The following is a 25,729-nucleotide window of genomic DNA, read 5'->3' as shown; positions in this document are numbered from 1 at the left end:
TGTTTCATCCTTTCAGGGAAAATTAAAAATGATTTTGTTTTAATAAATATACATACACAATACTAACCGTAGCATTACTGTGGTCCTATTGCTTTCAAGGGCAACTTTAAACCTTATACTGCTTTTTAACACATAGTAGGACAATACTCTGAGTGTATGCATTGGGGTGCATATATGGGCCTTTTATTTCCAACATGCATGTAATGAGTAAAAAAATGCTCCTACCCCTCAACACACAGCAACATGTGAAAACATGCATTGCCTTGTAAAGTGCTGGATAAAAACGAGGCAGATGCATTTTCCTTTTAAATGCATAATGCACCTCATTGGGCAGCAATGCTGCCATGAAAACACATATATTTGGGTGAATAGGCCCTAAAACAGCAATATTTCCCCAGCACTATTATAGAATAAATCCTTAGCATTTTTAGATACGAATCCTTCATTGTATAGAATTGAAATAATTGCACCTATTCTAAAGTTTTCTCTTTCACATTTATTTTTTAAAAATAAATTGGGTATTTTATATTAATAATGTATTTCTTTTTTATGTATATGCCTCCACAACTGTTACTTTTTATATGTGTGCTTTTTTTTTTTTTTTTTATCCAGATAGCACAGCAATGATATAGTACTTGTTTTGCTAGAACATCTGGTTTATTTGGCCGAATTGTAATGCCGCGTACACACGACCGGACTTTCCGGCAGAATATGTCCGACGGAATCAGTCCGTCTGACATTCCGATCGCGTGTGGGATATTCCGATTGTTTTTGTTTAAAAAATTCAGACGGACCTAGAAATAGAACATGTTTCATATCTGTCCGACTGACTTTTCCTATCGGGAAAACCGTTCGTCTGTATGCTGGTCCGACGGACCAAATACTACGCAAGGGAAGCTATTGGCTACTGGATATTGAATTTCCTTTTCTAGTCCCGTCATACGTCATTCGTTCGAAAGTCCATCAGAACTCAGTCGAAAGTCCGTCGGAAAGACCGTCGGACCTTTTCTGATGGAAAGTCCGGTCGTGTGTACGCGACATAAGCCTCTCTCAGTGGCAGCTATTTTTCCAATGAGGACCAGTGCCTGCTAAGGACTACTTGTTAAAATAAATTATCAATATATAATAAATATATAGTTATCAATAATAAAATGAAATAATAAAATTCTATTTAAATGATCAAGAAATAATTACAAATCTAAAAATGTCATTATAGACTTCCTTTAAAATCCCCTATGGCAGGCTCTCTACAACCAACTACCCTACCCTTATAATAAAATTCTTACGCGTATTTTGGTGTAGAAATCAGCAGTTAGGTTGGAGAAGATGACCGTGGCAGGCAAAGAAACCAGAACAGTGCCGATAAGATGACGAGGAAGCCACCCAGAGATCATTTCCAGGAGATGCCTGGTACACAAGAACATGTCCTCCAGATAGAAGGCCATCCTGCAAAGCGAACACAGATAAAAATGTCAATAAAGTAGCCATTACTGAAAGGTATTTGTTGAAAGGAACTTATAAGAAAGAAAAGCTGTCTTTGTTGAGTTGTTTCTTAACATGCAAGTCCCGGGGTTTTCATCCTTTTCATTCATCACTGTCACAGACCTAGAACAAGGATTTGCTTCTCAGGGGATTAATTCTGTTTAAAGTGAACATGTGGTTTGCCTATGTGGGGCAAAGCAGTAGGTTAATTTAATTGCTCACCCACTGTCTGCCAAGAGTTTCATTCCAATCACTCCCCTGCTGTACTGTTTACCCAGCAGAGTTTAGAGAAAGAGCCCCGTGTGTGTTCAATGTTGGCCTAGTTGGATCATGTCTATTGCTTTCCTAACCTCACATGCACTTATGCCCTGTACACATGATCGGATTTTCCGACAACAAAACTGTGTTTTTTTTTTCTGGAGGATGTTGGCTCAAACTTGTCTTGCATGCACACGTTCACACAAATGTTGTCGGAAATTCAGAACGTCAAGAACACGGTGACGTACAACACGTATGACGAGCCGAGAAAAAGGAAGTTCAATAGCCAGCTCAATAACCTTCTGCATGATTCAGAGCATGCATGAATTTTTGTGCGACGGACTTGTGTACACAAGATTGGACTTTCCAACAACAAGTTTTGTTGAAATTTGAGAACCTGCTCTCAAACATTTGTGTGTGGAAATTCCGACAGCAAATGTTTGATGGAGCATACACAAATTCAGACTTTCCGACAACAAGCTCACATCGAACGTTTCCCGTTGGAAATTCCGATCGTGTGTACGTGGCATTAAAGTCACTGGCAATTGGCCACTCAGGTACCCAGTGCTGTCACATGGAAGGAAGGGGTTACATGTTCCCCATACCAGGCAGTATTGGGTACATCTATTTGCTCCAGCAGGCGCACAAGGCAGCAGGGGAGCAAAGGAAAAAATTATATAAGCAGCTGGGGAAGGGAGCAACATTAACTAAAGTGAATATGTTGCTTTGCTCTGTATGAGCAAAACATAGTTTCACTTTAAGGTATCTGGGGCTCCAAAATATAGACCATCGTCTTCTTAAATACCTCTTCCATGACATTTTGAGGTCTTCAGTGTCTTCAAGTCTTTTCAATCCCTAACAAAATTCCCACTTGCTAGTTGCCTATCTCTGGCTTCAATACCAGCCAAAACTCCTTTTTTTTTAATTCCAAAGAGAAGCACCCGAATAACAGTAATTTGAACAGGGAGGATCTTACATTAGGCATTTAAACTAATTTCACAATGCAATTAACCTCTATAAGTACCTTCACTGGTGCTCCATTTACTCACCTGATAGAGACAAGTAAGGATAGAACCCCCAAGAAGCCACAGACAACAAGGGCGATGAGCACCAGTGTTGTTGGGGATATAGAAACTGTAGGTGGCTTCAGAAAACAGGCAATGGAGAGGAGGAGGAAGATGAAGAAACACAAGAGGACATCAAGCAAGGAGCTGAAGGTGGCACTGGCAAATGTTTTTACTGGAGCCATCCGCATCACCTGCAAATAGAGGAAGCAGTGTTACCATTATTTAAAGAGTCAGTTCACCTAAGACTAGGATTTCTGTTTTGAAGGAAAGTCAATTAAATTTCTTCTAGCTCTCAGTGACTCTATGAGTAACACCGCTGTGCCAGAGATCCTTGGTCCACTTACCTACCACCCGTGTTAATTTAGGGCAGGGGTGCCCAACCTTTAATAGAGAAAGGGCCATTTAAGTGTCTTGGTAACCAGTCCCGGGTCACAATGGGTGGAGTGGAAGGATGACAGGTCCGTGTCCACTATGCATATGCAGAGGACAGACGGAAGGGGCCTAAGAGTGCTGCAGTTTACCCGCACCACATTGGCTTTCCTGCGGGTTAGCTGCACTTTGCCATAGACTTCTATTATATTCTGCAGGTGTAGTGTTACTATCAGAAAGCGTACCAAACCTGCAGGAAATAACAGAAGTCTATGGCTCAGTGCAGGTAAGATGCGGGTCCAATGCCTGCACCTGTGGATCAGTTTAAAAGCAGCCCATTAACCACTGCAGAACATATATGCACCTATATACAATGTGGTTTTAGTAATAAACTGACCTCTAATAACAGCCTTGCTGGCTGTTGCTGTCCCTGGCAGAGTGCATTTGGTATCACTTCACCTGTGACAGCAGCGTTATACAAGAAGCATCGGCTTATGTGGCTTTGCTGCGCAGCCACTTGCTTCCTCTACTGCCAGCTTCATTCACAACACTGATGCTCTGGGATGGCGGGTCAGTAACCTGTGATCTGGGCTTGCCAATCCTCCATCCCAGAGCACGAGGTCGCTGGCCACCAGTGTCACATTGAGACTTCTCCTTCAGCAGCAAGAAGAAGTTATCAGCAGAGCCTGTCGTGTCCGATTTGACCTATACACACCCTTCCAGTCCACTTAACAGTGCCAATAATTGCAAGACTTTGTGGCCACAGCAGCAATACCATCATAGTCTGCTCTCATCTTCTAATGAGCTTTATGAAAGCTTACTAATGAAATTCTACTTTCATTAAAAAGTCCAATATCCTTTAACTGACCAAAAATAAATCTTATTCAAACCAGTGATAAAACTCATGAATTCTCTGCGGTAAAGCAAGGACACCCTAAAGGTAGACTGGCTCAAAAAGCAGTGCCTTGTGTATTGCCGATTACCAGGTATTGGCATTATACATTTTACTGACACCAGTACGCTACTTTTTAAAGCACACAGTTAATCTGTCTTACACAAGGGCTCTTTTTTTAGCTGCAAATAACGTGTACCAAATTAAACTTATATGGCACCTTTTCTCACACTTAGCCACCTCTCCCAGGCTAAAGGCAACTGTTAATAGGCTTTGGGCTTGAGATGCCAATGAGATCATTCAGAATTCATTTACAGGTAAATATGACCTGCTGTTGACCTTCTTCTGACCTGCATTTGAACAGCACCAAGCAAACAAAAGGCCATCAATGTAGGCCCTGTTCCCGAACAAGCAAGCTGCCTGTCAAAATCCTCCCAGCAGGATGCTTGCATGAGCCATGCATTCACCATTTATCACTATGGAGAGTACTCTGGGCTCTGGAGACAGTGGAAGCTACCAAAGACGCATTCACATTTTTAACGTGTCAATAAATGATTTAACATTACAGCAATATACAGTTCCATAAATTCTATATTAGACCTCCTTTTTCATGTTTGCCCTTTGCTGAGCAGATGTTGGCTGTCTGGTGCAGATAAACTACATGTACACGCAGTTTGGAGCCTGGCTCTACTGGGGGGAATAATCACTGTCCACCATTGACTATATGTGGCTGCTCTATTATGAATGTGTAACAATGCTACGGATTATTACCTCCTCCTGGTAGCTAGCTCGATATGACGTTTCCAGCTCATTGTCTTGAAAGTTCAGGCTGAAGCGGTTAATTGGCGGCTTGAAGAAGTAATCTTTCATTAGGCTGGAAAACAGAAACAGGTCAGAGAGGAAAGCTTTGATGTCTTCTAAAAGCTTCTAAAGATTTGACCAACTCAGTTTCTACCTCCTATAATCCCCATATATGTATAATGACCAGTGTCCATATACAGCGGATATAAAAAGTCCACACACCCCTGTTAAAATGTCAGATTTCTGTGATGTATTAGATAAAGATAAAGAATTTTTTACACCTTTAGTGTGACCTATAATCTGTACAACTCAATTGAAAAACAAACTGAAATATATTAGGTGGAGGGAAGTAAAAATAAAATAATATGGTTGCATAAGTGTGCACACCCTTACACTAATGCTGCGTACACACGATTGGACTTTCCGGCAGACCAAAGTCCGTCGGACAATTTGATCGTGTGTGGGCTCCAGTGGACTTTTTCTTCTGTCAGGCAGACCTAGAAATAAGACTGGCTTCAAATTTGTCTGCCGGACTTGGCTTTTAGCGGACAATCCGTTCGTCTGTGTGCTAGTCCAACGGCTATAAACTTCCTTATTCTACGTCATCACGCTTGAATCCGTCTGATATTTGGAGTGATCGTGTGTGGCCAAGTCCCTTCGTTTGAAAGTCCGGGGGACTTCAGCTGCAAAGTCCGCCGGATTGTCCGCTGGACCAAGTCCGTTGAAAAGTCCGGTCGCGTGTACGCGGCATAATACTTTGTGGAAGCACCTTTTGATTTTATTACAGCATTCAGTCTTTTTTGGGTATGAGTCTATCAGCATGGCACATCTTGTCTTGGCCCACTTTTCTTTGCAAAAACACTCCAAATCTGTCAGATTGTGAGGACATCTCCTGTGCACAGCCCTCTTCAGATCACCACACAGATTTTCAATCGGATTCAGGTCTGGGCTCTGGCGAAGCCATTCCTTTGCCAATTTGGATGTATGCTTTGGGTCGTTGTCATGCTGAAAGATGAAGTTCCTCTTCATGTTCAGCTTTCTAGCAGATGGCTGAAGGTCTTGTGCCAATATTAACTGGTATTTGGAACTGTTCATAATTCCCTCTACCTTGGCCAAAGCCCCTGTTCCAGCTGAAGAAAACAGCCCCAAAGCATGATGCTGCCACCACCATGCTTCACGGTGGGTATGGTGTTCTTTTGGTGAGGAGCAGTGTTGTTTTTGGAATTATGGCCAAAAAATTCAACCTTGGTTTCATCAGACAATAACATATTTTCCCACATGCTTTTGGGAGACTTCAGATGTGTTAGCCGGGCTTGGATGTTTTTCTTTGTAAGAAAAGGTTTCTGTCTTGCCATCCATAGCTCAGACATATGAAGAATACATTGTTGTCACGTGTACCACACAGCCAGTACTTGCCAGATATTCCTGCAGCTCCTTTAATGTTGTTCTAGTTCTTGGTAATGTCACTTTTGTGCCATATTTTCTCCACTTGATGATGACTGTCTTCACTGTGTTCCAGGGTATATCTAATGCCTTGGAAATTCTTTTGTACCCTGACTGAGACCTTTTAACAATGAGCTCCCTCTGATGCTCTGGAAGCTCTCTGAAGACCATGGGTTTTGCTGTGGGATGCGACTAAGAAAATGTCAGGAAAGACCTAATGGAACAGCTTAACTTTATTTGGGGTTGATCAGAGACACTTTAAATGATGGCAGGTGTGTACTGGCTCTTATTTAATACGAGTTTGAATGTGATTGAGTAATTCTGAACACAGCTACATCCCCAATAATAAGAGGGTATGAACCCTTATGCAACCACATTGTTTTTTTGTTGTTTTTTTTTACTTCTTCCCCCCTAAAAAATTCCAGTTTGTTTTTCAATTGAGTTGTACAGTTTATAGATCACACTAAGGCCGCGTACACACGCGGGGACTGTTCGCTCAACTTTGTCTGCTGAACAGTGTTTGGGCGGACAGTCCGCTCGTGTGTGGGCTTCAGCGGACAGTTTCAGCGGACAGTTTCAGCGGACAGTCTGACGAACAAAGTTTTTCGGAAATTCCGTAAAACTGTCCGCTGAAACTTAGTTTGAGCGGACAGTCCCCTCGTGTGTAGGCTTGTTCGTCAAACTAAGTTCCGCGCATGCTCAGAAAGGATTTACACGGCGAAGGTTGCATTGCAGTGTATAGGACGTCGTATTTCTAGTCCCGTCGTACGTGCCGTTCACGTCATCGCGCAAGTTTCAGCGGACTGTTCGTTCGTCGTGTGTGGCCAAGTCCGTCCATGCTAATTTTGAGCGGACTGTCCGCTCAAACTGTTTGACGAACAAAGTTGGGCGAACAGTCCCCGCGTGTGTACGCGGCCTAAGACCCCGTTCACACCTGAGCGTTTTGTAGCTTGACGCCTGAAGCTACAAAACGCTGGAGGGGAAAAAATCCATTATTCTCAATGGAGATGGTTCACATCTCCACTCCAAGTCGCCTGAAGCCCTACGCCTGAAGCTCAAACAAGTTCCGGACCCTTTTTTGTCGCGCGAATCGGGCTGCTTTGGGCGTTTTTCTTCTTTTAACATTGGTGACCTTTTGCCCTGCACAAATTCGCGGCAAAACGCGGTAAAAAATGCCACGAATCGCGTTAAACGCCGCGAATCGTGGTAAAAAATGCCGCAAATCGCGGTAAAAAACGCCACAAATCGCGGTAAAAAACGCCGCAAAAAACGCTTGAAAACGCTACGCTCAGGTGTGAATGCAGCCTAAAGGTGGAAAAAGTTCTGAATTTATTTATCTTTGTCTAAGACATGCTAGAGTGATCAGCAATCTTCAAACTACGGCTCTCCAGCTGTTGCAGAACTACACCTCCCATGAGACATTGTAAAACTCTGACATTCACAGGTATGATGGGAATTGTAGTTCCTGAACAACTGGAGGGCCGTAGTTTGAAGACCCCTGTGTTAGACCATTATTATGCCTCCAGAATTGGGAGCGTGGAACCTACCCAACTTCTCTCTGCTGGTGGACACAAGAACCTACATCTATAGATTTATATTTGAGCAGCACAGTGGTGTAGTGGTTGGCACTTTCAGTTAGCAGCAATCCCGCCCTTGACATCATATGCCTGGAGTTTGCATGTTCTCCCTGTGCCTGCGTGGGTTTCCTCCAGGTACTCCGGTTTCCTCCCACATTAAAAAAACCTGCTGGTTGGTAAATTGGATCCTGTCTAAATTGGCCCTAATATGTATGAATGTGTGTTAGGGACCCACACAAACACAACCTCATGTTATAAAAATAAAATATTTTTTTTTAAATTTGCAAATAAGGATCATCTCTTCCTCAGAGAACAGTGAGCGGGGCATGGTGGTGGGAAGAAATTAGCAGCAGTACAAGCAACTTCCTGGAGGGGCGTGATGTCATTCCTGTGAGCTGGCCACCGCTTCCGGGAACCAGATATGCACCACGGGTACATATCTCCGCGTACACAGCAGTTGTGCATCTCACATACACAGCGGTCGTGTATATAGATGCAGAAACCCAATTTTCTGGGAAATTAATAGTAAAGGAGATGCAGATTTCCAGGATTGGACTAACAAATATTTCTAGTGAAAGGCAACTGGTGTTTTCTATTAAACAAGGTCTAAATGGGCCATTGACATTCATCACAGTTGAACTTAGGAATGTGTCTTTGCAAAGTTAAACTAAATTAAATACTTTCCTATTTTTGCTTGGGGATAGAGTGTAGAGGGATTTAAAGTCTTGTCAGTTTTTGGGGATGTCTGCACCCCTGATAGGGTGAAGACAACTCTCAAATTTTGCCACTTTCTCCTTCAAATTTATTCACTTCCTGTCACATAGCCAAACAGGAAGTGAAGGTAAAACCCTACTAAGGTCTTTCCTTGGTGTATGTGAGATATGCAACTGCTGTGTGCGCGGAGGTATGTACCCATGGCGCATATCTGCGCAACAAAAAATAGCCTGCCCCCCAATACATACAAGGCCACTTGGGTCTGTTAAGGCTTAAAATGAGAACCCTCACGTGAAAAATACCACCCCAAACTCAAAAAATATTGTGCCCTTCCCACACACAAACCCCTAGCCAAACATACAGCAAGTTAGCCCATGAAAGGGGGGCGTATGCTTGGGGGCTGGAGGGGCTTGGGCACCACAAAAGTCAACCACCTTGCTCCCATATTCAGGGGGGACAAGGGCCTAGGCTGGGGTTGTGGGGGGCTGCAGACAGGGGGCTTTATGGAATGTGGAAAGCCCCTTTAAACTAGTGGGTACAAGGTGCTTTGTGGTGGTATTGGGCTGAGACCAACATGCCCCAAAGACAGCCAGCTATGTTGAATGCATGTGGCCTTGTATGGTTCAGGAGGGGGTTGGACAATCGCCCTTCTTGCCCCTTTCATAGCTGGCCCTGTTGCATGCTCTAAAAAAAGGATGTGGTTTGGATTGGTGAAGGCAGCTCACAGCCTTTTGGAGTGAAGTGTGGAGTTCCTCTTTAACCACTTGCTTACTGGGCACTTAAACCCCCCTCAGTCCCAGACCAATTTTCAGCTTTCAGCGCTGATGCACTTTGAGTGACAATTGCGCGGTCATACAACACTGTACCCAAATGAAATTTTTATCATTTTTTTCCCACAAATAGAGCTTTCTTTTGGTGGTATTTAGTCACAGCTCGGAGTTTTATTTTTTGCTAAACAAACAAAAAAAGATGCAAAAAAAAAAAAAAAAAAATCATGTTTTAATAGTTTGTTATAAAATTTTGCAAACGGGTCATTTTTCTCCTTCATTGAAGTGCGCTGATTAGGCGGCACTGATAGGCTGCATTGGTGGGCACTGATGGGCTGCATTGGTGGGCACTGATGGGCTGCATTGGTGGGCACTGATAGGCTGCACTGGTGGGCACTGATAGGCATAGTTAAGGCGGCACTAATAGGCACAGATAAGGCGGCACCGATGGGCACAGATAAGGCGGCACTGATGGGCAAAGATGGGCACAGATAAGATGGCACGGATGGGTGGCACGGATAAGTGGCACGGATGGGTGGCACGGATGGGCACTGATAGGTACCACAGATAGATGGGACTGATGGGCACTGATAGGTGGCACTGATAGGTGGCTCTGATAGGTGGCACTGCTGGGCACTGATGGGCGGCACTGCTGGGCACTGATGGGCGGCACTGCTGGGCACTGATGGGCGGCACTGGGGTGCAGCACCTGAGGCAGATTTTGGGTGGCACTGTGGGTGGCACTGCTGGGTGGCACTGTGGGTGGCACTGTGGGCACTGCTGGGTGGCACTGTGGGCACTGCTGGGTGGCACTGTGGGCACTATGGGCACTGCTGGGTGGCACTGACAGGGGGGCACTTACTTTATTCAGGATGGCACTGCGGGTGGCAGGTGGGCACTGGCAGGGGGCAGGTGTCCTTTTATATTGCTGGCCGTGATCGGGACTGATGTCTCGAACACGGCCGCCGGCGATCGGCTTTTTTTTTTTCTCCTCGCGCTGTCAGCGCGAGGAGGAATACTAGCCGATTACCGGCTCCGTTTTATCACATGATCAGCTGTCATTGGCTGACAGCTGATCACGTGATAAGGGGTCGGGATCGACCCCTTACACGGATCGGTGATCAGGCGAGTCTCACGGACTCGCCGATCACAGAGCGCGCCGCGCGCGCCCCTCAGGGGGCGCGCAGGCCGCTCGTAACCGGGACTACGTCAATAGACGTAGTCCCGAAAATGTGGGTCCGCGCTATTGCCGTCATTTTGCAATAGCGCGGATCCCAAGTGGTTAAAAGCAAACGTTAGCCCGTGGAAATCCAAGGGGTTAGAGGGAGGAGACAAGAGCATTGGAGAATGGAGTGTGGAGTTCCCCTTTAAAAGCAAAAGCTAGTGCAAGGAAATCATATTTATTAGAGGGGGAGGTTAAATGCCCCTTTAGGAGGAGCTAGAGGAGCGAGAGTCTTTTTACATAAATTTAACAAGGCGCATATGACATGTTGGCAACGTAACATGCTAACATGACCTGTGTGCAGAAGATCTCCTTAAAAATATACATAAAAGTGAAGCAGTGTAAAAAAAAAAAAAGTCAAGTTTAGAGGTGCGCCGTTCAACCCACGCAATTGCATTTACGTTGCTTGACATTTACTAAGATTTAGGCTGCGCAGTGAACAGACGCATTTGAACGAGCGCATGCGCAGTGCTTACATTGATCTCACGCAGCTCTAAACCTACTTGCAGGCTTAGTAGGCTTGCTCTGAAAAAGTTACTTTCTCATTCTATTTTGGGCATATTTGTTACTTGGGCAGTTGTTACTAAACTTCATCACATCACCTTACAAGCAATCTATGTAAATAAAATTCCCTCGTTCAGCCTAATTATCCATTGCTATCCTGTGCTTCATATAAAGTCCCAACTTCCTTGCTCCCCTCTTCTTCTACATCACCCCATAATATTGGCACCTCCATCTTCTGTCAATATTGAATTGAAGATGCCATGCGCCATGTCCATAATGGTGCACAGATTGCATTCTTTCGTGTGCCGAGATCTCTATAGTAAATGGGGGATTCACACTCTGTTCCCGGAGCACTGTTTTGTAAATATGAAAATGTGCATTGCGATTCACCGTGCGCCATCAGCTTTCGCAAATCAGCCTTATTGGCTCATGTCATGTAATGTTACCTAAATACTTGCAATTACCTGTCCTCTTTAATGACTTCCACAAAGTGGGCATCTGTCTTCTCCCGAATGTTTTTGAAGCGGAGGGGGAGCAAAGCAGACTGGTCCATACTGACCCCACACCAGCGACCCTTATCTTGGAGCATCTCGTATAGGGAGGCCTGGCTGTTGTTCAGGGTATCTTCTGGAGGGGGGCTCAAGAGACCATTCTGGGTCTTTAAGTGCCGACCAATGGCTGTAGGCTGTAAGAAAGGAATATATGTGATACTGTATGTGATACCCTCACCCATCTCTATCATTTATAGAAAGATTACATACATACACACATATATATATATATATATATATATATATACAAACACACACACACACACACACACACATATATATATATATACAGAGTATATATGTAAACCCTGAAAGTTAACTTTTCTTATTTGCCCCCTGCTGTCTTAAATCTGTTTGATAAGTGCGCTGCTAATTTCATTAAGTAGCTTATAGATGATTTTATCTTCTTTCCTTCCACCATGGGTGGAAAGAAAAAAAAGTCACTCAATTCCCCAGATAGTGTTGATCGGGGAATGCTTTCCACAGCTCTATTGTGCTCTACTGGCGTGTATAGACACCGGCAGTAATCACATGTAAAAGATCTGGCAGGTAGTCCTATACTGCATGAACTAGACTGCGGACTGGGATTACTCAGCCAAACAATCAGTTGACCTACCGTGCTGACCCGTCACCTGGTAAATACTCTCTTAATAACCTAATCAGTACGAAGTTAATTTATGACTGTTGACTATTCATGTTCTTGTTCCCGCTACAAGTGAAAAACGAAAAAGGAACGACTGGAGTATTACGTATCAGCATTACCTACAGCAAATGTTTATCCTCTCTGTTCATTTTCATTTATTTTTTTCATTCTTTTACTGTATATCAAGCTGTAATACCCTATCTCCTATAAATAAAAGATTGTTTAAAAAAAAAAAAGATCTGGCAGGTTGGTGGGTACCAAGGTGATCAGTGGATTCTTGGCCGGTCCCTGCTGAACCGGCCTAATCTCAATCATTGTATGGCTGGCTTTATGTTGCAATCACACCTCAAAGTTTTCAATCACAGGCAGATTTTCTGTGATTCTGTCTGTGATTTCAAAGAGCCAAGGTGTAAATGACAAATCGCAGAATGCACATTTCAAATGCCATCATTTCGATGACACTTAAAACTGCGGTGTGGTTCTGCCGCGATTGTCGCACAATAAATTTGCACTGCAATTGCGTTAACCCACATTATGTGAAGCTTGACGCCCCAAAAAAGTTCAGTAGATACTTTTGGATGACATGCTTCATGTGATGCGGGTTGCCGCGATTGTATCGCGATTTATTGTGCGACAATCACGGCACAGCTACACTGCGATTTTAAGTGCCATTCAAATGAATGGCATCTCAAATGTTCGTTCTGCGAATTGTCTTTCACACTTCGGCACTTTGAAATTGTGGGCAGAATCACGGCAAATCTGCCCCGATTCACAACACAGAGGTGTGAATAGACTCTAGCTGAACTGAAAGTGCAACATCAAGATTGTAAACAATGTTAACAGCCCTGTTAATTATAAAACACCTCTGAACTTAGTTAAGGAGAAGAGGGAAGGAGGTAAGACTCCAAATGGCACTTGAGTTTAACGCAGTCATATCAATGTGATCTTACTAGTTGGAATTACCTATTTTTCATTACAGGGATTGCAAAAGGGCAATTGAGACTTTTACTGCAGCAGAAAGAATCATATGATATGGGGAGAAAATCCAAAAATTCAATTTTGACAATCTTAGGCCGCGTACACACGGGCGGATTGTATGGCCTACTTAGTCCGTCATACAATCCGACTGACAGTCCGTCATACTTTCGAATGAACGGACTTGACCACACACGGATGCACAAACAGTCCGTCGAAAGCTTGCGCGATGACGTGTACAGCACGTACGACGGGACTAGAAATAGGAAGTCCAATACACAGCAATGCAACCTTCCGCCGTGTAAATCCTTTCTGAGCATGCGCCATTCTTAGTCCGTCGAACTAGCCTACGCACGAGCGGATTGTCCGCTGAAACCAAAGTATGACGGACAGAATTTCGAAAAATCCGAAATACTTAGTACGCCAGACTGCACGCTGAAAAAGTCCGCTGAAGCCCACACACGAGCGGACTGTCCGCTGAAATGTGTTTAGACGGACTAAGTAGGCCATACAGTCTGCCCGTGTGTACGCGGCCTTAGGTAAAAAAAATATCACCTAAACCTATACGGTTTGGGAGATATTCCCCTCGCAATGCACCGCTGACTGCAGCGGCGCATGCGAACAGGGGTTTTTCGGCTGAAAGTCCGGCAGACGCCGGATCCTGCCAGAAAGAAATCTCCCGTGCGCATGAGCCGCGATACCCGGAAGACAAGCCGAGGGAACATGTCAGCTCCCTCGGCGTGGATCGGGCGAGATGTCGGGGCCTCGTTCTAAGGTAAGTATTTCATAATGAGCTAGTATGTGGTGCATACTAGCTCATTATGCCTTTTCCCTTGCAGGTCAGAAAAAAAAAACCTCAGCGGGTTTACTACCGCTTTAAGGATATAAAAATCCAAGGAGTGATTCAATCTAAAATTAACCAAACAATTTTGGTAGACTAATCCATTAACTAGACCTACCTTATTGGCTGCTCCTTTCCATTCATCTGGGGTTCCATTGGCTGCAGAAGCAACTTCCTCCACTCTCTCTCGGCCTCCCGAGTCTCCACATGTTGGACAGCTCTGAAAAATATTAAAAAATAAAAATCATTGTGCCAAAATAAAATACTTTCTGGAAAACATTAGAATAATAACACAAGAGGTGCACCTACTTAAAACACATTGAAAATGGTACTTATCGTCCTACAGGGCCACACAAAAGAACTGCAGGGGTCTGCTCGGTGCATTGTGGGAAACGTGACATTGATGTGCCTTAAAGTTAGGGATATGATGTGTGTATGTGTATGCTGTGCCGCACTCTCAGCAGGCAGCCCGGGGACATTAATAGATTGGGATTCAATGTGAGCCTCATTAAGGCTGCACTCCTTCCACACATCCATGGGGAGAAGGACCCGGGGGTGCTGTAATTAATTGCTGCTAATGAGGAAAGAGGGTGGCAGGGGATTTATCCTGGGGACAATCTCTTAGCATCCTACTGAGATCAACCATTAACCCCTATCTGACTTGTGTACAGTCGGCATACCAAAGTTATTTAGGGGCCACCAAACACATATTACGTGGCGATTTGTGTAAAAACAAGTTTTCAGGAAAACAACATTTGGATATAATTGAGCTCCTTCAGTATCCAAAAATATTGTATTTTAAATCTGTGGTCACTTGAACTCCTTTTATCCTTTGACATTTTTTTGGCTCTTCTAACACTAAACAGCAACACATGAAATCAAACTGTGAAGTGCTACTGTGTCATTCAAGAAATATTACAATTAACACATGCTGAAGAAATATGCAGGCTGCTGCTACTAAAGGGCTTGTTTGGTCTCTGAAGAACGATCTGCATTTAGATCACTCTTTATAGAACATTTGACAGGCAGTGAGGTGTTGTATCACACTAGTGCACTGCAACCACGTGCATAGCACAGACACTATATTACCAAATGTATTGGGACACCTGGCTTTACACGCACATGAACTTTATTGGCATCCCAGTCTTAGTCCGTATAGTTCAATATTGAGTTGGCCCACCCTTTAAAGCTCTAAGCCCTTGTACACACGGTCGGAGATTCCGACAACCAAATCCGTCAGGGTAATTCCGACAGATTAATTCCGGAAGAGGTGCGGAAGTGATGTTGCATACACACGGTCGGACAAAGTTGTCGGAAAATCCGATTGTACATAACGTGATGACGTTATTTCGTTACGACGGGACTACGTTCAGGCTAGTAGCCAATAGCTTTGGTCTAGGAATTTGATCTGAGCATGCGCGGCACTTTGTCCGTTGGAGTAGGCTACACATGATCGGAGTATGTCCGATCGGAGCATTTTGTCGGAAAATTTTACCGGCAAGTTGGTCCGTCGGATTTTCTGACGGAAACAGTCCGATGGAGACCACACACAGTCGATAGGACACATTCCGTCGGAATCTCCGACCGTGTGTACAAGGGCTAACAGCTTCAGCTCTTCTGGGAAGGCTGTCCACAAGATTTAGGAGTGTATCTATGAAGATGTTTGACCATTCTTCCAGAAGAGCATTTGTGAGGTCAAGCGTTGATGTGGACAAGAAGGCTTGGCTCACTGTCTCCTCTCTAATTCATCCCAATGGTGTTCTATTGGGTTGAGGTCAGTCTAGTTCCTCCACCCCAAACTCACTCATCAATGTCTTTATTGTGCACTGGTGCGCAGTCATGTTGGAACAGGAAGGGGCCACCCTTAAACTGTTCCCACAAAGTTGGAAGCATGAAATGGTCCAAAATGTCATGGCATGCTGACACTTTTAGTGTTTCCTTCGCTGGAACTAAGAGTCCAAGCCCAACCTCTAAAAGAAAACCCCACACTATAATCCCCCCCTCCACAAAATGATTTGGACCAGTGATCAAAGCAAGGTCCAAAAAGACATGGATGAGCAAGTTTGGGATGGAGGAACTTGACTGGCGAGTCTTGATGACACACCTCAGATGACGAAAAAAATCGATTTGAATCTTGAATCAAGTTGAGAGGTCAAATCGATTCAAATTTTCAGCAAATCGATTTTTTGGATTTTTCTTTTTCACCTGGACCAGTGCTGACACCGCACCGGTCCTTAGGAGCTGCGGGAAGGAGTTTTTAGGTGAGGCAGCGGCTTCGGTCTAGTCCACGAGTCCGGACGCCACTGACTAGGCCGAAGCCGCGGCCTCGCCTAAAAACTCCTGTCTGCAGCTCCTCAGGACCGGTGCGGTATCCATCAAAAAAAAATAAAAAATCGATTTGAATTGTGAATCAAGTTTTTTTTTTTGGAGACAATTGCCCAGCTCTACCTTGCTACATCTGTAACCAAGCTTATGGGAATATTTGATGAAATGGCTGTTTTTTCCTATTGGATGTAAGTGTTTCATTCCTTTTAATAAATGTTATATGAATGGTTTTATACTATGTGGAGATATTGTTTGTTTCTATGATGGCCCAGCTGCTGGATTGAGAGAGAAATTCTTTTCCCTGAGTGATGTGGGATCTGATTGGCTGATCCATTTTATGGATTATAGCTTTGAAGATCTCATGCTCCTGATGCCTGCTTCACTCGGTGCTGATAGCACTGGAGTCCATGAATTTCGGTAAGCGCATTTAACCCTGTGTAAATGGGGGATATGTACACTGTGGTGTTCTCCTGAATGGACCTTTCAGGGTTTCTTAAATCAATATTCAAGTTAAACACCAGTAGCTTTCACTTTATGGACGTTTATGTTTTTATTTCATGGTAAACTCACTCTATGGATTTTGGCTATATACTGTATTGTTCATTCATATATGTGTTGGGACATTTTAGACGTGGATACATGTATTGAGTTACAGATTGTGATTTACAATTTATTCATTTAACTCAAGTCACTTTAAGTACTTTTTCATCTCCATAAATACATAAATGCATAAGTGACCTCAACTTTATAGAACACCTTTGGGATGAATTAGAGTGCAGACTGCGAGCCAGGTCTTCTCGTCCAACATCAGTGCCTGACCTCACAAATGCGCTTCTGGAAGAATGGTCAAACATTCCCATAGGCACACTCCTAAACATTGTAGACAGCCTTCCCAGAAGAGTTGAAGCTCTTATAGCTGCAATTGCAAAGGGTGGGCCAACTCAATATTGAACCCTATGGACTAAGACTGGATTGCCATTAAAGTTCATGTGCATGTAAAGGCAGGCGTCCCAATACTTTTGTTAATATAGAGTAGTTGCAGGGTACTTGCAGAGAAGCCCCATTCACTTGAATAGAGTGCCTTGAAAAAGTATTCATTCCCCTTGAAAGTTTGGCCATTTTATCATATTATAAACAAAAACGTAAATGTATTTTATTGGGATTTTATGTGATGGACCAACACAAAGTGGCACATAATTGTGAAGTGGAAGGAAAATGATAAATGGTTTTTCACATTTTTTACAAACAAATATGTGAGAAGTGTTGCATGCATTTGTACTCAGTCAATACTTTGTTGAACCACCTCTTACTGCAATTACAGCTGCAAGTCTTTTTGGGGATGTCTCTACCAGCTTTGTACATCTAGAGAGTGACATATTTGCCCATTCTTCTTTGCAAAATAACTCAAGCTCTGTCAGATTGGATGGAGAGTGTCTGAACAGCAATTTACAGGTCTTGCCACAGATTCTCAATTGGATTTAGGTCTGTACTTTGACTGCGCCATTCTAACACATGAATATACTTTAATCAAAACCATTCCATTGTAGCTCCAGCTATATGTTTAGGGTTGTTGTCCTGCTGGAAGGTGAGCCTCTGCCCCAGTCTCAAGTCTTTTGCAGACTATAACAGGTTTTCTTTTAAGATTGCCCTGTATTTGGCTCCATCCACCTTCCCATCAACTCTGACCAGCTTCCCTGTCCCTGCTGAAGAAAAGCATCACCACAACATGATGCCGCCACCACCATGTTTCACGGTAGGGATGGTGTGTTCAGGGTGATGTGCAGTGTTAGTTTTCTGCCACACATAGAGTTTTGCTTTTAGGCCAAAAAGTTCATTTTTGGTCTCATCTGACCAGAGCACCTTCTTCCACATGTTTGCTGTGTCCCCCACATGGCTTTTTGCAAACTGCAAACAGGACTGCCTATGGTTTTCCTTCAACATTGGCTTACTTCTTGCCACTTTTCCATGAAGGTCAGATTTTTCCAACCTGAGCTGTGGATCTCTGCTACTCCAGAGTTACCATCGACATCTTGACTGCTTCTCTGATTAATGCTCTCCTTTCCCGGCCTGTCAGTTTAGGTGGAAGGCCATGTCTTGGTAGGTTTGCAGTTGTGCCATACAGATGATGAATTGAACAGCGCTCCATGAGATGTTTAAAGCCTGGGATATTTTTTTTTTAAATCGCAATAAAATACATTTACATTTTGGGTGTAACATGACAAAATGTGGAAAAATTCAAGGCATATGAAAAACTTTTTAAGAAGATTTTTGATGATGAATTTCTCCACGGTGCCTGCTGCTACAGAGGGCCCAAGTTTGTGTTTTAAATCTATTTTACTGATTGTTAGGAATATGTAAAAAAAAAAAAAAAATGTCCATAGTCTGGGCAGACATTCATTTTAACCACTTGTGTACCAGTCTCTATAAATCACTTAATTGCCAAGTCATTTTCAGTGATGTGCTGTTTTGATTCTCAATATTTTTAATTGAATCGGCTCTGTGCCTAGAGTCTGTGATCTGAGCTGTCTGAAGACAATCTGTGTTTAATTTCTGAATATAAACATTTATCCAAAAATACATTCCCCCACCCCTGTTTTTTTATGCAACATAGCGGTAGGGTGGTGGTTGAAATAGTTGAGCTATCAGCTGCTGATATTAGATATCAGCCACATGGGGAGTGCATTGTTTGCAGTGAGTCAGCTAACTTAAAGGGGTCGCTCAGAGAATCTGACAACAGACATTTGTCTGCGGAAAATTTATAAGCCTGCCATCCAACATTTTTCTGCGGAAATTCTGACAACAATTGTCCGATGGAGCATACACACGGTCAGATTTTCTGCCAACAGCCTGACATCACACAATTCCCGTCGGAAAATCTGATTGTGTGTACGATGCTTTAGATACATAACGGAAACAGTTATAGTCGGAGCAGGTTGTTTGTAGGAACCAAAGCACATTTTACAGGCTTCCTTTTTTTTTTTTTTTTTTTTTAAAGCTCGATATGCAAGGTTCCGCCTTTGTTCCTGAATGGGAATCACACACCCCAGTGCAGAGTGTCACTTACCTTTAACCTTTCCATGTGGGTGCAATGAAGGAGAGAGTCACTGGCACTGTCTGAGAGGAGGGTCCCGACACCATGTGGAGTCTGTGAGCCACTGCCAGGGTCTGATCCCTCTTGTAATGGAAGCAAAGTCTGGGAACAGCTGCAGCTTGGGACACGCGGTCTCCGTCCTGAGATCAGGTAAGTCTTCAGGCCTGTAAGAAACAATGACAATTCATTGGTGAGCAAAGCACTGCCGACAAATGCAAGGCCTATCAATTACAGTAAGTTGTAGTAATATGACATCTGAATGAAAAATTATAACTGTTAGAGTTGGAGTCTTGAAATGTATATGTGGAAAGGGGGGGGGGGGGGGGGGGGTATGTATATATGGCCAATGTGGGTGGTGACTGGTGAGAATTGCATGCGTCACATGATTCACATTTGTTGCTTTCTCCTAAAATGTTGAAGTTTATATTGTGGAAAGATTTGCACATTGCACTGTCTACTTCCCCAACTCTAAATCCTCCAACGTTAAAGGAACTGTTAGGTCACAACTTTCTTATGTCGCATACACACGATCGAATTGGTCCGGCAAACAATCCGCCGGACTTTACAACGAATGGACTTGGCCACACACAGAGGCTCCGAAAGTCCGGCGATTTCTAACGCGATGGCGTACAGCACGTACGACGGGACTAGAAAAAGGAAGTTCAATAGTCAGTAGCCAATAGCTTCCTTCTCGTACTTGCTTCAGAGCATGTGTCATTTATAGCCCTTGTACATACGGTCGGACGTTCCGATGGACAATGTCCGATAGGACCATGTTGTCGGATAATCCGACAGTGTGTGGGCTACATCGGACTGTTTCCGTCGGAGTATCCGACGGACCAAGTTTTCCAGCTGTGCTATAAAATTTTCCGACAGCATGATCCGATCAGACTTTGTCCGATCATGTGTAGAGAATTCCGATCGGACAAAGTGCTACGCATGCTCAGGTCAAATTCCTAGACCAAAGCTATTGGCTACTAGCCTGAACGTAGTCCCATCCTAACGAAATAACGTCATCACGTTACGTATGATCGGATTTTCTGTCAACTTAGTCCGACTGTGTGTATGCAACAGTTTCGGACAAAATCCATCGGACAAAATCCGACGGATTTGGTTGTCGGAATGTCTGACCGTGTATACAAGGGCTTAGTCCGCTGGACTAGCACACTGATGAACGGATTGTCCGCTGAAAGCCAAGTCCGGCGGACAAAATTTGAGTCAAAACTACTTTCTAAGTCCGCCGGACTTTACGAAGAAAAATTCCGCTGGAGCCCACACATGATCGAATTGTCCTGCGTACTGTGGTCCGTGGCCAATTCGATCTTGTGTACACAGCATTAGAGTGCCTGTTTTTTCTTTCTTTGCATTAAGAGGATCTCCAAGGATCTTCTTGTAAAGAGTTGGGAGAGGATTGATCCTCTATCATCTTTTTATTGTTCACATTTTCCTTACATCCTGTCCTTGTGATGGATCAAGAACGGAGAGGAAATCCTACATTTGACAGTCCGTGTCCCTATTTATTGTAAGATCTCCATTTATCTTCTGTGACAACTGTCAATGGTGGGATAACCCCTCTATCTGTGCCAGTGGCAACATTCAATGGCACCGTTACCTCTTACTGTGTGTGCCAGTTAGAACTGTCAATGGTGGGATTATCCCTCTGTCTATGCCAGAGACAACTGTCAGTGGTGGGATATCTACTCTGTGCCAGCGACAACTGTCAGTATTGAGATTACCCTTTTGTCTGTGCCAGTGACAACTGTTAATGACGGGGTTAACTTCCACTGTATGGGCCAGTGACAGCTGTCAATGGTAGGAATTTTCCTCACTGTCTGTTCCACTGACAGCTATTATTAGGACTTAAAGTGAAAAAAAAAAAAAAAAAAGTATAACTAAACCCAGGACCCTGCATTCACTATATCTGGTCTCCCATAGTGCACAGAACATGGAAATGCAATCATTTTAGTAAATAAAAACGGCTAAATACCTTTTCTCATTATTATTATTATACAGGTTTTATATAGCGCCAACAGTTTGCTCAGCGCTTTACAACATAAGGGCAGACATTACATTTACATTACAATTTGGCACAAGAGGAATAAGAGGGCCCTGCTCGTTAGAGCTTACAATCTCATCAGCAGTATATAGCAGTCTTGTGACTTCTATCAGTGTCTGGTTAAAATAATTGGTCAGATGAGACTAAAATTGAATTATTTGGCCTCAACACCAAACGATATGTCTGGCAGAAATCCAATATAGCTCACCATCAAAATAACACCATTCCTACAGTAAAGCATTGAAGTGGTAATATCTGGTTATGGGGGTGTTTCTCTGCAGCAGGGACTGGAGCACTTGTCAGGATAGAAGGAAAAATGGATGGGGCAAAATAACATCAAATACTTGAGGAAAATCTGCTGTCCCCTGCCAGAGCATTGTCAATGGGAAGAAGGTTTACCTTCCAACATGACAATGACCAAAAGCACACAGCAAAAATGACCACTCAGTGGTTGAAGGAGAAAAAGGTGAATGTCCTTGCATGGCCTAGTCAGAACCCAGACTTAACAATGAAAACCTGTGGACTGTCTTGAAGACTGCTGTCCAAATGGACACTGTGAAATTGAACTGAACTTGAGGAGTTCTGCAAAGAAGAGTGGGCAAATATTGTCTAGATGTGCAAAGTTAGTAGAGACAAATCCCAACAGACTAAAGGCTGTAATTAAAGCAAAAGGTGGTTCAACAAAATACTGACACAAGGGGGTGATTCTTTTTCCAACTCAGTAATCCTGTTATTGATTTCTTTTTTCTGACATGTTGGTGCTATATCTTTCACTTGGAAGTTATAAGCTGCACTGAAGAAATACAGCTGGATAAAACAAAAATGGTGCCCGTCTTCATTTCAGGATGCAAAGCAACAAAATATGATTACTGTATTTATCGGCGTATAACGCTCACCTTTTTCCCCTTAAAATCAGGGGAAAATCGTGGGTGCGTGTTATACGCCAGTCCCTGCTGATTGTGAGCGGAGGAGCGAGCGCCGCCGAGATACACATAGCCTAGTGTACTCTGCTAGACTCGGCTCCGCTCATAGTCACGCCTAGTCCCGCCCTATGATGGACATAACACAGGGACTGGGCGTGACTCTGAGCAGAGCCGAGGCTAGCTGAATACACTCGGCTATGTGTATCTCGGTGGCGTTCGGCTCCTCTCACAGTCCAGCCCAGTCCTGCCATTGGACCTGTGTTATGTCCATCATAGGGTGGGACTGGGTGGGACTGCGAGAGGAGCCGAGCCTAGCCGAGTACACTCAGCTTTGTGTATGTCGGCGGAGCTCGGCTTCTCTCCTCTCGCAATCAGTGGAGATCGGCGCCAAATTTAAATAACAAGGCTGCAATGACTGGGCAAGGCTGCATATGGACACTGATAAGGCTGCATTGATGGGCATTTAAATGTACGTTTTTTTCCTTAAACTTAAACGGCACGTGTTATACTCTGATAAATATGGTATTTTAAAGGGGGGTGATTCTTTTTTTTTTTTTTTTTATACCCTCTTTATTTATATAAAATAGGAGCTACAGTTGTTATACTCACCTCCTCTCTGGCACTGCCACCACCCCCTCCCTGCAGAGTAATTTAACCCACCTCATGTGAGCGCTGAGAGTGGCGCAATGTCATTACAAGACACTGATTTTTGTAGCATTCAGGATCCATCCACCTCTGAAGGATGAAGAGGACTAAGGCCGCGTACACACGCGGGGACTGTTCGCTGAAACTGTCCGCTGAAACCAAGTTTCAGCGGACAGTCCGCTTGTGTGTGGGCTTTCAGCGGACAGTTTCAGCGAACAGTCCGCTGAACAAGGTTTTTCGGAAATTCCGAAAAACTGTCCGCTGAAACCTTGTTTCAGCGGACAGTCCCCGCGTGTGTAGGCTTGTTCGTCAAACAAAGTTGCGCGCATGCTCAGAAAGGATTTTCACGCCGAAAGTTATAATGCAGTGTATAGGACGTCGTATTTTTCGTCCCGTCGTACGTGCCGTTCACGTCATCGCGCACGGTTTCAGCAAACTGTTCGTCCGTCGTGTGTGGCCATGTCCGTCCATGCTAATTTTGAGCGGACTGTTTGCCGAAACTGTTTGACGGACAAAGTTGGACGAACAGTCCCCGCGTGTGTACGCGGCCTTAGTCTAGTATGTCAAGACATGTTCTGGGGTGCTTCAAAGGTGGAGAGGGGGTACCGAGCCTCAGATGGGCTTTAAGTCATGACCTATACTGCCCAGCCAAACCGGAAATAATATATTTAGTTGGAGTTAGTCTTAAAATGCAAAGTTAAAGTGAGAATGTGTAGTCCATATATAACAAATCTTAAAAAAAAAAATACACTTCCGTGCGATGAGATAAAGACAGTGGTTCTTTCTAGGAACATTGATTAAGGCTTCACTGATAATAAATTATTCTCAACATAATAACCACTAACCCGATAAAGAACATTTTATTTTTACATTTGGCGCCTTTCCCATCCTCGAAAAAAATACAGTGCAGACTAGATCAATCTGTACAATCGATTGCAGAATGCATTTGTTAGCTGGAGCTTGTAGATAAATATACTCCCTGATAAGGAAGGCTTTCTATGTGCAAATATTTTTCGTCTGATCATTATGATCAGATCAGTAAAAATGTCCATTCATGCAGGGGCATTTGTGAGTTGCTTTGAGTATTAAAGTGTTACTAAAGATGGCAGCAGGATGAAGAGTAGCACAAGTGAACTTCGGCTTCTAGGAAGACTCTATAGACTAGTAGCTGTGTGTTTTGTGTTTTTTTTTAATATATACAAGGGCAATAATTAGAGAGGGGAAATGTATTTATTTTGGTTGGTAGGTAGGTAGGACAAAGCTCCCCTTAAAAGTGTATCTAAAGCCAAGTATTTTTAATTCTGGATGGAGTAGAAAAGTACAGAAAAAATTTATTAAACAAATTCTGAGTTTTAAAATCAGAATTCTGAGATTAAAAGTCAGAATCCTGAGTTTCAAAGTTAGAATTCTGAGATTAAAAGTCAGAAGTCAGAGATTAAAAATCAGAATTCTGAGTTTCAAAGTTAGAATTCTGAGATTAAAAAATGGAAGTCTAAAGTTCAAAATTAGAATTTTGAGATTTAGTTAGAATTCTGAGTTTCAAAATTAGAATAATGAGATTAAAAATCAGAATTCTGAGTTTCAAAGTCAGAATTAGGGATTGAAAAATCTGACTTTTAATCTCAGAATTCTGACTTTTAGCCTTAGTTCACACTGATGCAATGTGGTAAACATAGCAAATTCTGTGTGTTTCCCACACAGCATTGAAATCGCATGGCATTCATGCGATCTGCTGCACACTTCAATGTTAAACACCCTGAAACAGCTCCAAAAATGCATTGCGATTGCATGGAGGGACAGTGACAACTGTCTAAGAGAGGATTTTCATATGTATCAAAGTTTGTGCACTTACAGCCCCCTAAAAATTACTCATGCCACATTTGATATTTCTCTCAGCACGACCCGTTATAAAAAAAAACAAAAAAAACCCATAAAGGGCCAGTTTGACATTGTCTTGTGTTCAACCACTTATAGAACCGCCCCACGTACATGTACTGCGGCAGGGTGGCCCTTAAGCGCACAATCCCGTACCTTGATGTGATTTCTCTTGCAGTGCTGGAGCCACAGGAGCCAATCAGTAGTTCTGCAGGTTGCGACAGCCACCTGGACACACTGATCATCTGCTGGAGAGGCAGACCAGAGGTCTGCCTATGTTAACAAGGCAGATCAGAAGAAAGATCTTGTCTTCCTGCTAATGAGGAACATAGATCTCTCTCTTCCTCCAATTAAGCCATCCCCCACACAGTTAGAACTCACTCCCTAGGAGCACACTTAACCCTTTGATTGCCCCAGATGTTAACTACTTCCCTGCCAGTGTCATTTACAGTGACAGTGCATTGTTTTTAGCACCAGTCACTCTATTGGTGTCACTGGTCCCCAAAAAGTGTCACTTACCCCAGGTTCACATTGAGCTGCGGGAATGAAGCCGTGCGAGTTCAGCTGAACTCGCATGATTTCACTACCACATGTCAGTCCCGAATTTCGGCGGCAATTTCAGACATCTGTGCAGGTTTCTACACAGATGTCAATGGAAATCGCACCCCGAAATTACAAAAAGTAGTACAGAAACTACTTTTTGAAATT

General features: G+C 43.5%; 1 protein-coding gene across 1 annotated transcript in view; it reads right to left on the bottom strand.

Annotated features, from left to right (window-relative positions):
• The window catches only part of ADCY9 (adenylate cyclase 9), a 177,767-nt gene that overhangs the window by 6,972 nt on the left and 145,066 nt on the right, over nt 1-25,729 (bottom strand). Inside the window, exons 2-7 of the mRNA XM_077449265.1 lie at nt 19,496-19,686; nt 14,225-14,326; nt 11,561-11,781; nt 4,840-4,942; nt 2,790-2,998; nt 1,287-1,446 (exon numbers count right to left, since the gene is read on the bottom strand). Of these exons, the coding sequence (XP_077305391.1) occupies nt 1,287-1,446; nt 2,790-2,998; nt 4,840-4,942; nt 11,561-11,781; nt 14,225-14,326; nt 19,496-19,686 (986 nt within the window). The remainder of the gene's footprint in view (nt 1-1,286; nt 1,447-2,789; nt 2,999-4,839; nt 4,943-11,560; nt 11,782-14,224; nt 14,327-19,495; nt 19,687-25,729) is intronic.

Source organism: Lithobates pipiens, unplaced genomic scaffold (assembly GCF_037356315.1).
Source record: "Lithobates pipiens isolate NorthernLeopardFrog02 unplaced genomic scaffold, aLitPip1_a1.2 Scaffold_22, whole genome shotgun sequence".
In the NCBI taxonomy this organism is placed as follows: domain Eukaryota; kingdom Metazoa; phylum Chordata; class Amphibia; order Anura; family Ranidae; genus Lithobates; species Lithobates pipiens.
Note: the sequence above shows the minus strand (reverse complement) of the source record. Positions and strands in the feature narration are given on the sequence as shown.